Below are 12,709 nucleotides of genomic sequence, written 5' to 3' on the forward strand. Positions count from 1 at the left end.
ACTGGAATATCGGTACAATTTTCATCAGGCAAAAAAACTGGCGTGCATCTAAAGGGCAGGTATGCATTGCATGCCAGGATGCCTATCATGTGAGCAGCTGCAGCTAGTGCAAATCTCCCACAATCTTCCAGGTTCCCAGGCTTGCAAACAGATTGTTTCTGGTATTATTTATCACAAACATTAGTGCTAAACTTCTATATTCCACTAGATTTCTGGAAATAGCTTTTACTTTGTGTGAAAGGTCAAATATAATGCACAAATTACGAGGTAAGAAACCATCAGAATAATGGAATAAAGTGCTGTGTGAAAGCAGCCTAGAATACTTAATCTACTGTATTCACTTCCATTCACGCGAATGAAAGAGGGCTTTTAATTCTTTTGGGGAAATGTTTCACATTGGTAAAAACTAGGGTTGCCATATTGCCCAGTTAGCCAGGTTTTACCTGAATTATAGCCCTGCTACACAGTGCCCACTTTTAACCCATTAGGTGGTCCAGATTTTCTAGGCGGGTGCCAAGCCGCAGAGAGGGAGCTATTTTGCCTTTAAATCTGTATCAACCCAATTCGCTGATAATGCAAAAAGCACATGGGAGTTCTGTTTGCCTCTAATCAGTTTCCTGTCAATTACATCCCTCCATCTGAAGCTGGGAGAGGGGTGCAATTGACAAGAAACAATGAAATTGACAAAAAAAACCATCCCCTTCTCCCTTAGCTTTAGCTTATGTGTGTACATGCACACTGAGCTGTGAGCTCTGTGCCTTAGCAGACCGCAGCCTCCAACCAAGCAACCAGGGATGGGGGAGTCACCTCCAGAGCAAAGCAGCAGCAGTAGCAGCAACCTTTGCTTTAAAGTGTCTGCAGCTTCCACCCACTTTCCTCCTCTTCTGCCCTGCCCAGCAAGTTGGAGGTATGGTTTCCCTTCTTCTCTTCTCTCCCACCTCCTGATTCGAGCTCCTCACTCTTCCCAGGAGGCTGCTGCTGGTAATAAAGTCTCTCTTTGTGAGTTGGGTGAAGGCAGCCTTTGGAAGTGCGGGGGTGGCAGGGGAATTGGCCAGCTCAGACCTGTAAACAGATCACCTGTTGTCTGCAGGTCTTGCTTTCTTTGAAATCAGGTGTGTGTGAGTGAGTTTTCAAAGTTGAGAACCAGTGTGGCATAGTGCTTAGAGTGTTGGACAAAGACCTGAGAGACTAGAGTTTGAATCCTTACTCAGCCATGAAGCTTGCTGGGTGATCCTGGGCCAGTCGCTGCCCATCTGCCTAACCTGTCACAGGGTTGTTGTGGTGATTAAATGAGAAGGGTCAGAACTGTGTACTCCACCTTGAGCTCCTTGGAGAAAAGATGGTATTTTAATGCTAATGCTAATGCTAATGCTAATGCTAATAATAATAATAATAATAATAATAATAATAATAATAATAATAATAATAATAATACTTTCCCAAGGAAGAGCTTACTCTTCAGAAAATAGGAGTTTTTGTTTTGAATGCCCTGTTGTCTGTGTCTTGGTTAAGGTGTGTATCTAACCTTGATGTGCTTATGGAAGGAGTGTGCAAGTAGTGCCCCCCCCAAGTGTGAAGGTTTGGACAAACACTGTGTTATAGAAAACCAAAGTCTGTGTGAAAGTACATATTTGGAAATGCCATTGGTGCGATCCTAAGCTCATTTACTAAATGATGTCATATAGAACTTGAACTTCACAAAATATTTTACGGTCACGCCCATAAACACCTATGCAACCTTGTGTCTGGAGACCTAAAGCAGATAGCACATTATTAAGAATCACTTTAACTGTAAAGAGGTACATCCACATGTGTGCATCCTAGGCACCTAAATGAGGGATAAGAGCAGCATAGGAACATAGGCAGATGCCTTACACCAAGGGTTCCCAAACTTTTCAGTTACACTTTTATTGTTTTTATTACATTTGTAAGTTGCTCTGAGCTCTGTTTTTAACTGTGGAAGGGCAAGATATAAATCTTCTTAATACATAAAGAAATATTCTTTATGTTGGAAACTAAAGCCTAGGAATGTAAGGCTTAAAATGTACATTTTTTAAAAAAAGATTTCTCACATATTCCTTCGGTTTTTGTTGGTAATTACTAGGTAAAAAAACAAAACACCTGGATAATGCAACTATTAATATGCTTCATTTGCATAATTTTCAAATATTTTGCATAATATGCAAATTAGCCTGCCCAGATTTGTGGGACTGGAATATGGCAACCCTAGTAAAAACCTATCCAGTAGAAAACATTCAAGCACCCTTCCAAATATTTATAACATAAAGTCATTAACAACATGCTTGTCACTTTATGCTTCTGTCTTGGTATTTTAATCTGACAAGTTTATAAATTAACGTGCAAGGAAAGATCAAGGTTCCCTCCAGATGTCTTTTTTATTCAGTGTCCATGATGATTTGTGCTCATGATGGTGTTGGGGCGGTTATACACAATCCAGCTTTCAATACTATTTCTGTCTGCAAAAGTCTTTGGGTGGGCATACTACTTCAGTTCCTGTCAGTGCATGGCCCATAACTTCATGTTGAAATCCTGCAGGACTTCCATTGATTATCATAAGGTGCCTGCAGAGCCCAGACTGCCACTATTTTGTGGGAGGGATTCAAGCGCATATCAGAAATTTAGGTTTGCACAATTAAAGTAGACTAAAGTGCTCTGTCACCTGAGCACAACAAATCCACTTTTAAAAAACAAAAATGAACTTGGTGCAGTTAGGACAGTAATAGGAAAATGCAATGAAAACGGTGAGATGAACACATTATTAATGGGAAGATGTAGAAATAGCCACAAGCAAATCAGGTTGAATGTTCTTTGTCATATTCGTATTTCATTGCCCTGCTCTGAACCAACAAAGACCAGACATAGTCTAACCTCCACATAAGCTTTATGCAAGCAAATCAGGATGAATGCTTAACAAACAGGTTATCTGGAGGAGCCCATCATTTGTTGTTATTTTTCTCTTCCTCTCCTGTCCCCTCCAGCTTCCCCCTGCCCTCAAAATCAGTTCCAGAGGGTTGGGGGACTCTCCAGAGCAGATGTTGGAGTTGTGCAGGGGAGAGGAGAGGAAGTCGCACTGTGTGAGTGGAAGTTGGCTTGCGCAGCTTTAGATACAACCCATTACCTCTGAAACTAAGCCAGTGTTTGGGTGCCTTTCTTGAGAGAAGAACACATGCCCACACACAAAATGCCACTTATCAGATGTACCTAGAAAGAAAAATATAAGCATTAAATGTCCAAAAGCAACACCTCCCCACCTTGAAATGAAATGCTTGCTTTTTCATTCATGTTCTTATCGGCAAAGTTTATACAACAAGGTAAACAAAGTACAAGGTAAACAACCACAACTAGAATGTAGTTAATCAACGTTGCACATGGCTTCAAGCCTCTAAACCTTACATGAAGTTTATCCAGGTCTGTGATTTATTGTGCCGAGAGGAGGCAAGTTCATGAAAGTAAATGGTGGTAACAGCAGTCTTGAACTCTAATTTCCTTTCAAACATTTTTTACAGTGTTGTATGAACTTTCAGAATGATAAGAAAGAGGCTATTAATAGTCATTTTTAATTTCAATTATTGGTGTGTGTGTGTGCGCTCACATGCGGGCGCCAAATGAAGCAAGGATGGCTGGTGGAGGTGGGCGGGCAAGAGAGCACCTGTGGGGGAGGTGGGGGAGTAAGGGAGGCAAGTGGGTGGATGTGGAGTGAGCAGACAAGCATCTAGGGGGAGGACAAGCTCTCCAGTAGCCTGGGCAGAACAAAGGTAAATACATTAGGTGGGGAGGCGCCTAGGCATGCTGTGTGGAGCTGCAGGGTAATGGTGGGACAGTGATGCAGCACAGGAACAGGTGAGGAGCATTAGTGAGACCATGGCAGGCGCTACACACCATTGTCTGGAGGCATTGAGGGGAATTGCAATGGGGTGGCAAAGGGAGTGCAGTGCTCTGGGGGGCATTTGTGAGTGCCTGGGGAGTCCATTTCCAAGTGTGTGAGTTTCAGAGTGTGTGAGTGTCTGTGGGGGTGCCTGGAGTGTGTGTGTTTGGGGTGGGGGGTTGGTGAGCAAAGCAGTAAGGGGGGCAGAGCCCTCCTAGTATGTGTGTGTGTATATTTGAGTTTCCACTCATGGAAAGAGATGCCCACTCCTATATCACCTCTCATCTGGATTATTGCAATGTACTCTACTCGGAGCTGCCTTTGGGATTGGTCTGCAAGCTGCCACTAATGCAGATTACTATTAACCAGGGCAGACTGCTGATAACTTATTACGCTGATTCTGAATGAGCTGCACTAGCTGCCAGTTTGCTATGGAGCCATATTCAAGTTTAAGAGACTATAAAGCTCTGCATGATTTAGAAGCTAGGTATTTCATGGAACACCTGCCGCTGTACACCTGCCTGTATGTTACAGTCTAGCGAGGATGGTCTCTTAAGTGGGCCTTATTTGTCAAGCATCTGCTACATGGCAACATGTGAGAGGGTGTTCTCAGTATTGGCATCCCAACTGTGGAGGTTCAACTGGCACCAACCCTGATGGGGTTTGGGCACCAGTTAATAACACATTTATTCCCCCTGGCCTTGGGTTAAACTTTATATATGGAGAAGGATGTGTGCCCTCTCTAGACTGTTGTTTTGTAGTTTATTGCTTTATGGTTATATTGGTTTTACATGAATTATGCTTTTATTTGTATTACTTATTACGTATTAGGTTTTCTTAACTTGTACCCCGCTGTGGGATTACATTTAATGAAGGTAGAGCTAGACATGTTGTAGACAAATTACATAAATGAAAATACATGAATGTGCATTATGTAGGCACCCTGGAAATGTGCATCGGAATGCATGTATGATGGGTCTGGGGGCTTGCTGCTGCACCATGGTCTCTTGTGCATTTATTGAACAGGAAGAGCCCCAGGCACACTTCTGAAAGGGGGCTACACCAGGGATGAGGTACCTCAGACCCAGGGGCTAAATGTGCCACTCAATGCCTCTCTATCTAGCCCTTGGGACTCTCCCTAGGCCACACCCAATCCCTAGCCACACCCCACTTTTCAAGGCCATTCCCCCCACTGGGCCAGCTTTGCAACCTCCTGGCTAGAATGGGCCCTTGAACTCTGACAATGCCCCCTGCTTGCCTGGATGGAAGATAGAGAGGGATGTGTGTAAAAACAAGCCTACTGAACAAAAGTAAAAGTAATATTAATTGCTCTACCAACTTTTGCTTCTGGTCCTGCCCATCACTGGCATATGGCCACTGGAAGGTTGTCTAAAAGGGACTGCAGCCCACAGGCTGAAAAAGATTCCCCACCCTTGGCTATACAGTGCTGTGTAGGTATATAATTAAAATCATTAACACAGTTAGTACAGTAGACATAATGATGTTAGTAGTGGCTGGGACCTTTCTTATCACCAAAGTGTTTCAACACATATGTTCTATCCCATGATGCAAATTCTCTTAGAAAATATGAGATTGTCAAAACAGAGCAGAGATTTACAAGCAATCCTGAACATATTATATAAAACCCAAATTTAGGACCTACAGTTTCTAAAAAGAGGCTGAGGCTCACAAGACATTGTCTCATCCCAGTGCAATCCTATGCATATTTACGGTATTCAGAAGAAGATCCCACTGTTTTCAGTGGGACTTATAAGTAAGTGTGCAAAGGATTGCAACTTTAGAGACCTATGGTTCCTCTGTTATCTGTCAGTTCTAGAATAAGATCGTGGTATAATAAGCATTTTCTGCATTAGTGGTATAGTAAGCATTTTCTGTAGATTCAATAGGTTGCCAATTTCCATCCCAGCTATTAAAAGACAGGCAGTTACAACCATGAAGAACTTTTGCATTCTGGAAATGCAGGCATTTTTCTGCTTCAGATGTTGTACCAGTTGTGACATCGTGGCCACTGAACACTTCTTCATGACTCTACATGACCACCATAAAACATATAAGCCACTCAAACATAGACCAGCACTATTGCGTGGAAAATTTCCTACTGGTGCTAACAACCGTAATGAATGAATAATGCCTTGGAACTGTTTAGTCTTTAGTGCTACATGGAGGAAACATCCCATCTGCTCACTGCTAATAACCGTTTTAAACAGATATTGATATTGTTGCTTTGCTGCTTTCATAGCCCAGCAGATGATGCTTTCAACATCGTTCTGCAAAATTGAAATGTGGATTTCAGTGTCAAAATGAGTGCTTTTGAGCTTCAAAACCCTGGTTTCATTAACTATGGGGTCTACCACCGACTCCTGCTGGAAGCCTTCTTTCATTTTAGTGGAGTTCTTAAATGTGTCATAAGAACTTCAAAAGAGTCCTGCTGGATCAAGACAAAACACCATCTAGTGCAGCTTCCTGTTCTCACAGTGACCAACCAGATGCCTATGAGAAGCTTGCAAACAGAACCTAAGTGCAACAGCATTCTCCCCACTTGCGATCCCCAGCAATTAGCATTCAGGGGAATACTGCCTCTGACAGTGGAGGTAGAGCATAGCCCGTGGCTAGTAACCATTAATCTTATCCTCCATGAATGTGCCACATCTACAATAGAGGCTGGTCAAGTGCCATACTTGGTGGACCAATTTATGGCTGCAGGTCAACAACCACTGATCCCACATTACCCCTATTCATTTCAGCGGAACTGACACAGAAGTAGGGATGTTGTCCATGGGTAGCCAGGGAGCCTGAGCCCTAGGTCTTTACACCAGGCTCTGGTTCTCCTGCCCCATCCTCCATTTTTTCTTTAAACTTATTTATGGGCTTCTGCTGGGAGGAAGGGCGGGATATAAATCAAATGATAAATAAATAATTTTTTTCTTTGTTTATAGGTTGTCTTTAACTCCAAATGTTGGCCCAGATTTGCATAGATAGATATAAATTAGCATATGAAAATATTAATGCAAATTTGTACCATAGGCCTGTGCCCCAAGTCTTTTAAAGATCTAAGAATGCCCCTGCTCAGATGTGCTGAGAAGATTGTTTAGGGGGCATTATGAAAGAATGGGAATATATACAGTATGGCTGCAGTTGTGCTATCAAATCTTGGCTTAATATACATGAGTTTCAGGCGGCTGTGTATTGAGTTGAATTCCAGATCCTGAGCCATTAGCTATAGTTCCCAGTTTAGTCATCCCTGGAAACTATTATAACTGTAGTTTCTTAGCTTATTCATTCACCTGAGCCAAACAAAGGAGCAAAGTGGAAGCACATGGGCTCTGTGTAGGTGCATGAAGTTCATGCATATCTCTTGGTTTATTAAGCTGAGATTTGTGAATGCAGCCACAGTGATAGTTGCCTCATATTTTAATGCTCTAATAAATTACAGTGGGTAGGTGGGTGGAGGGATTTAAAGCAATCTAAATATATGTTACTGCACTAAACACACTTGAAAGATGGCATTATTCCAAGGATTGCAGAAGGCTTTCAGCGTTTAAAACAAGATTTCACTGCTGCAAACACTGTTTATAAACTCTTCCTAATACCCACACATGCAACATACAAAGGACGACAGCTTAGATGTACAACTGGGCTCAGCATCCCTCCTGTTTCTCTTTATTATATGTGATCTTCTGCTTCCACGATAGATCACACTTGCCAATTACTTCATGTTTTTTAAAAGAGGAAACCAGAATCACACAGCAAGAGTTGAAACTTTTAAAAACATGCTTGAACTATATCTCAGCCCGTTTTTTTACACAGCTTCCTACCATCTCATGCTCAATTAGATTGCGCTCCCTGGAGGAAATGTATAATCAAATGAGGAATCTAAAGAAATTTTTCAAGGCAAAGTTGGGTATAAGTACCGAAATCAAGCTGTATTTAAAAAAATATCTCTGGTATATTTTTTTTCTTCCCCTGTGACTTAAACCAGAATGCGGGAGCCTGAAAGGATCAGTGGGTTAGCTTGTTAAAATTGCTATTTTAAGAGGAAATGAAGGTTTTTATCCATGTAAGGGAAATGTCATGGCATTTCTCACATCCACCCTGCTTGGCCGGCACACACATTTAGTCTCTGTGCACTAAGCCTTAGGCCATAGCCACACTATACATTTAAAGCACTGTGATATCACTTTAACAGCCATAGCTTCCCCCAAAGAATTGTGGGAAGTATAGTTTACCCCTTACAGAGGTACAACTCCAAGCACCTTAAGAAACTACAGTTCCCAGGATTCTTTGGGGGAAGCTATGACAAAGGGGTATAAGAGTGCTTTAAATGAATGGTGTGGATGTGGCCTACACACAATATATTCATCAGTTAAATGGTAACCAGTTCTTTTCATCCAGATTTTGATTGGTCAGGTTTCTTTGATCTTACTCCTTTCATGTAGTCTGGTTAACTGATTGCTGCAGAATTGTTTATTGTCCCTTCAGTGGTAAAGCTATCCACTTCTTCATTAATGCATAAACTTGGGGGGTGGAGGTATGCAGATTTTCAGGCCCACAGCTTCTCTGCAGCTGTGTCTCTAGAAGCCTGCCTGATGAACACTGGAGCTTTATGGAATGTCCACAAAGAGGTAGATATAGCACAGATGAAGAAGAATAGAGGTAAATCTTGGGAGCCTTTCATGCAGCCTTCCCCAACCTCAGAATTGTCCCTCCAAATGTTTTGGACTACAGCTCCCATCACCCCTAGCCATTGACTATGAAGGCTGTAGCCCCAAACATCTGGAGACCACCAGGTTGGGGAAGACTGCTTTAGTGCCTGATTGTACCCCTTGGTTCCATCAGCTTGAACAGCCTTCCCCAGATGTTGTTGGACTCCAACTCCCATCAGCCCCAGTCAGCATGGCCAATAGTCAAGGATGATGGAAGTTGTAGTTCAGAACTTCTGGAGGACACCAGTTTGTGGAAGGCTGAAATAGAATCATTGGGAAAATACATTTCCCAGTATGATGTTCCACTTATGCCACATATGTTTATTACAAACAGCTGTTTATACTGAGGAAGAGCTGTGTTCCATAGTAAATTACTTTTCCTATGTGGCTTTCCATGGATTCACCTGTGTGGCTCTCCATGATAAATGAATTGACCTGTGACTGTCTATGGTAAATGCATTCCTCTGTTATGCCAGACAAACTGAGCATGCATCCATACCTTTCACACTGGATATATGTATTATGGTTTGAACGGCACTTTCCCTCCTGTTTTCAAATCACCCAGTTGTCCTTCTGTCCTCATACAGAAATCAGTGATGTTGCTACTACGCTGATTTTACCTTAGCAACTTTCTGTTTATTTTTAACTCCGTCTTGCCAGGGCGTTATTGCCAATGTAAAAACCATCACAGTATAGCCTAAAGCACAGCAACCTGGAAACTGTCGCTAACAGTTGCAGTAGCTAGATTAATAAATTGCACTGGGAACTCATGTCCTCCAGGGTGACTACCTTCCACCCCTTTAGGCTTATATAGTCATGGCTGCCAGCTCGTACCACACATTCAAAACTGTATTCTCCATAGGGAACAAGTGCCATAAATGATAAACAGTACAGATCAGTAAGGAATAATATGATTAATTAGTGTTGGCTGACTGTGGATAGTTCAACACTTCCTTTGTGAAATTAATAGTCTGTAAATATCTGTAAATTAAAAAAAAATCAGAATGAACTCAGTCTTGGTGATTTGCTATCATTCAAAGAATACCCAAGATGTAAATGGTATTTTGTGTTGTTATCATTTAGATCATGATTCAACTAATTTATATACCACTTGATATTCCAATAAAATATTTAAGCAGTTTATAGTCTTAAAAATATCACAATTAAAAGTCAAGCACCAGAAATAAAACAAACAAAATCTACCAAGGAATGTTCAGAGTCATTACCACAACTCAGGAAATAAGCATGTAAAACCAACATATTTTGCACTCTATTGCTTTATGCCTAGGAAGTAAAATGGTAGTCAGAAGCAAGCCTTTGCACTTATTTGATGTAATGCTGTTTCATTTAGAGCTGTCACACTGGCAGCTGCCCTGCTGCTTTCACGCTGATTGATTCCTGGGGGACTTACTCCTCAGTTAATGTTTTGAGACTGCAACCACAGAACTTCTGCTGATGTTTCTTGACCTCACCATGAACTGAGAAGAGCAGCTATCAACATTCTTTAAACTAACAACCTTTAACACACTGGAAGCTTCCTACCACCTCCAAGCCTCCCCCAAACTTTTTTCTTTATTTCAAATGCAAATTGACTTCACACATTGTTAGCATAATATTGTACTGCTTGAGGGAGGAGTCACTCCCTCCCCTGTCAAGCAAATGTCAACCTGTCCCCTGTCCAGGTGCAGAGTACCCAAGGACAGTCAAGTTATTTGGGCACCTGAAGCAGAAAACCCCACAAGCACCTTCATGATAATAAATTAAATAAACTATTTGCTGCCTTTTCATGGCACTCCTAAACCACTTTGCCTAATGGTAGTGCTGGCCCAGCTGGTCATCGTCCTGGAAAAAACCACGTGCACAATTCATTAGCAGAGAACTGTGTGTGCTTTACAAGATTGGCATCTGTCTGTTTGGGGTTTCTTTTGCAGACTCTGCAAATGGATGTAAACAAGCTGAATATCACGTTGCTTTGGATTTTCCGCCAAGGAATGGCTGCAGCTTTAGGACTGCTGCCCCAGCAAGTGCATATCAACAGACTCATTGTAAGTGGTGAGCATTTTGTGTGACAATTTGCTTTCCTTAGTTTTCATGCTCTGGGAATAAAACCCAGCAGAGTTCTTAACTGTGAAAAAATCCCTTTAACTGTTGATTGCAAAGGTAACACTTTATGGCCACTGAAGCTCTTTGGCATGGCTTGTTCTTCTAGAGAGTCCCAGTTTATGTATACCTCATGTTTGCATGAGTATGAAAATATAACAGCACTTTCCCTCTCCCCAAGATTGTCCTGAGTACCAAAATTAGCACAGACCTTGACCATCATAGAGCCAGTTTGGAGATGAAGATCAAGTCACATGATCACACTGTATATGATCAACCCCCTTTCTTTTATTTGCATCCTGAATTGCCACTGCGTATGTTGAATGGGTTATGTACAAGGTCTTCCAGGAAACATAGCAAACTTTCTAGGTATGGGTTCAGTAACACCGTGCCCAGACAGTCCATGGTAGAGTTCAGAAGTACTACACACAACACCTTCACTATGAGCAAAACAAACATTCCACCAGTGGTCATAAGAAGCTGCCTTATAGTAGTCAGATCACTGGTCCATCTGATTCAGTTTTATCAACACTATCAGCAGCTCTCTAGGTTTTTTGGAGAGGAGTCTGTCCCAGCTCTACCTGGAGATACCAGGTATTGAACCAGAGATTTTTTTCATAAGCATGTGTGATCTACCACTGAGGAACAGCCCTTCTGGTGACTCAATCCTGGTTTTATATTCCTTCTGTAGTAGTAGTAGTAGTAGTAGTAGTTATCATCATCCTTTATTAGCTGCCCTTCACCCAAAAGTCCCAGGGCGGGTTACAACAATTACAAAATATGACATTAAAACAAATTTTAAAACAACCTAAAGTTAATAGGTATATGGCAGGCATGTAGTAAAACACATATCAGGGTGGTATTCAATGCTTGTTCTATTCAGAGTAGACTCATTAAAGTTGATAAATATTACTAAGATTCATTAATTTCACTGGGTCTACTCTGAGTAAGGTTTACTTGAATACAATCCTGGATGATGAATGAGCTGTGAAATTTGCTCCAGATTTTTGAGAGGTGAATTTAAGAGGTCCACAGATTTAAGGGTGATCTTGCATGTTCATTTTGGGGGGCTCTTTTTTCTGTCTATTGGGTGTGGGGAACTTCAGGCTAAGACTGAATGCAGCCCTCCAGACCTCTCTATCTGGCCCTTGGAACTGTCCCCAGGCCATATCCCTCACTGGCTCTGCTACGTACCCCAAGTGACTTTCCCTGGCTGAAAGGTGTCCTTGATCATGCATGTTGCTTATCTGGACAGAGGATTGAAAGCGTGTGTAGAAGCTAAGCTACTGTAGAAAGGTAGATACAGCAGGTACAAAGTAAATTGCTCTGCCCACTTTTGCCTCTAGCTCTGCCCAACACTGGCAGGTGGCCCTCAGAAGGCTGCCCAGAAGGAAATGCTGAAAAAGGTTCCCCAACCCTGCTGGATGCTACCTACCATGCAGAGAAGTTCATATATATAAAGTCCTGGTTGTTTTTACATCTGTTCTTACTAATATAGTTCTGCAGAACATACCAGGTTGAACTGGTCCCACAGAGATCATTGACCGGCACTGCAAACTGGCGATAGGTTAGCAACAAGACACATGATATTGTGCTTCACATGTACAATTCTCTGTCAGGCAGGCGCAAATCATTTAAAAAAATGTAATCGATTGTGGAGTACAGTACATAGTCAATGTGTTCCTGTTAATGACATTAGATGTATGTGCATTGGCTGAGAGACAGCCACACTGTGCTAAGCCATGGCTGAATTTGGCCAGATAAAATCCCACTACTGATTCAAAAGAACATTGCAATGCAATCTGAATGTAAAGGGAATCACAAATGTGAGAGGTTCACATTTAAATTTATTAACTTTACATCAGATATTTGTAGATTCATTTGCCACTTTTTTACCTTATCATTTGAGAGTTCAGGGTCCTGTAGCTTGGTGGCTTATTTACTGTATGTCACATGTGCCACTATGATCAGGATGAAATCCCTGCTTTTCTGGTAGTCA

The 12,709-nt window shown here is 41.8% G+C and overlaps 1 protein-coding gene across 1 annotated transcript in view; it reads left to right on the forward strand.

Moving 5' to 3' along the window:
* The window catches only part of PTPRR (protein tyrosine phosphatase receptor type R), a 191,062-nt gene that overhangs the window by 99,198 nt on the left and 79,155 nt on the right, over positions 1-12,709 (forward strand). The window contains exon 3 of the mRNA XM_061637817.1: positions 10,542-10,655. Coding sequence (XP_061493801.1) covers positions 10,542-10,655 — 114 coding nt within the window. The remainder of the gene's footprint in view (positions 1-10,541; positions 10,656-12,709) is intronic.

The sequence above is a fragment of the Rhineura floridana genome, chromosome 8 (assembly GCF_030035675.1).
Source record: "Rhineura floridana isolate rRhiFlo1 chromosome 8, rRhiFlo1.hap2, whole genome shotgun sequence".
Lineage (NCBI taxonomy): Eukaryota > Metazoa > Chordata > Lepidosauria > Squamata > Rhineuridae > Rhineura > Rhineura floridana.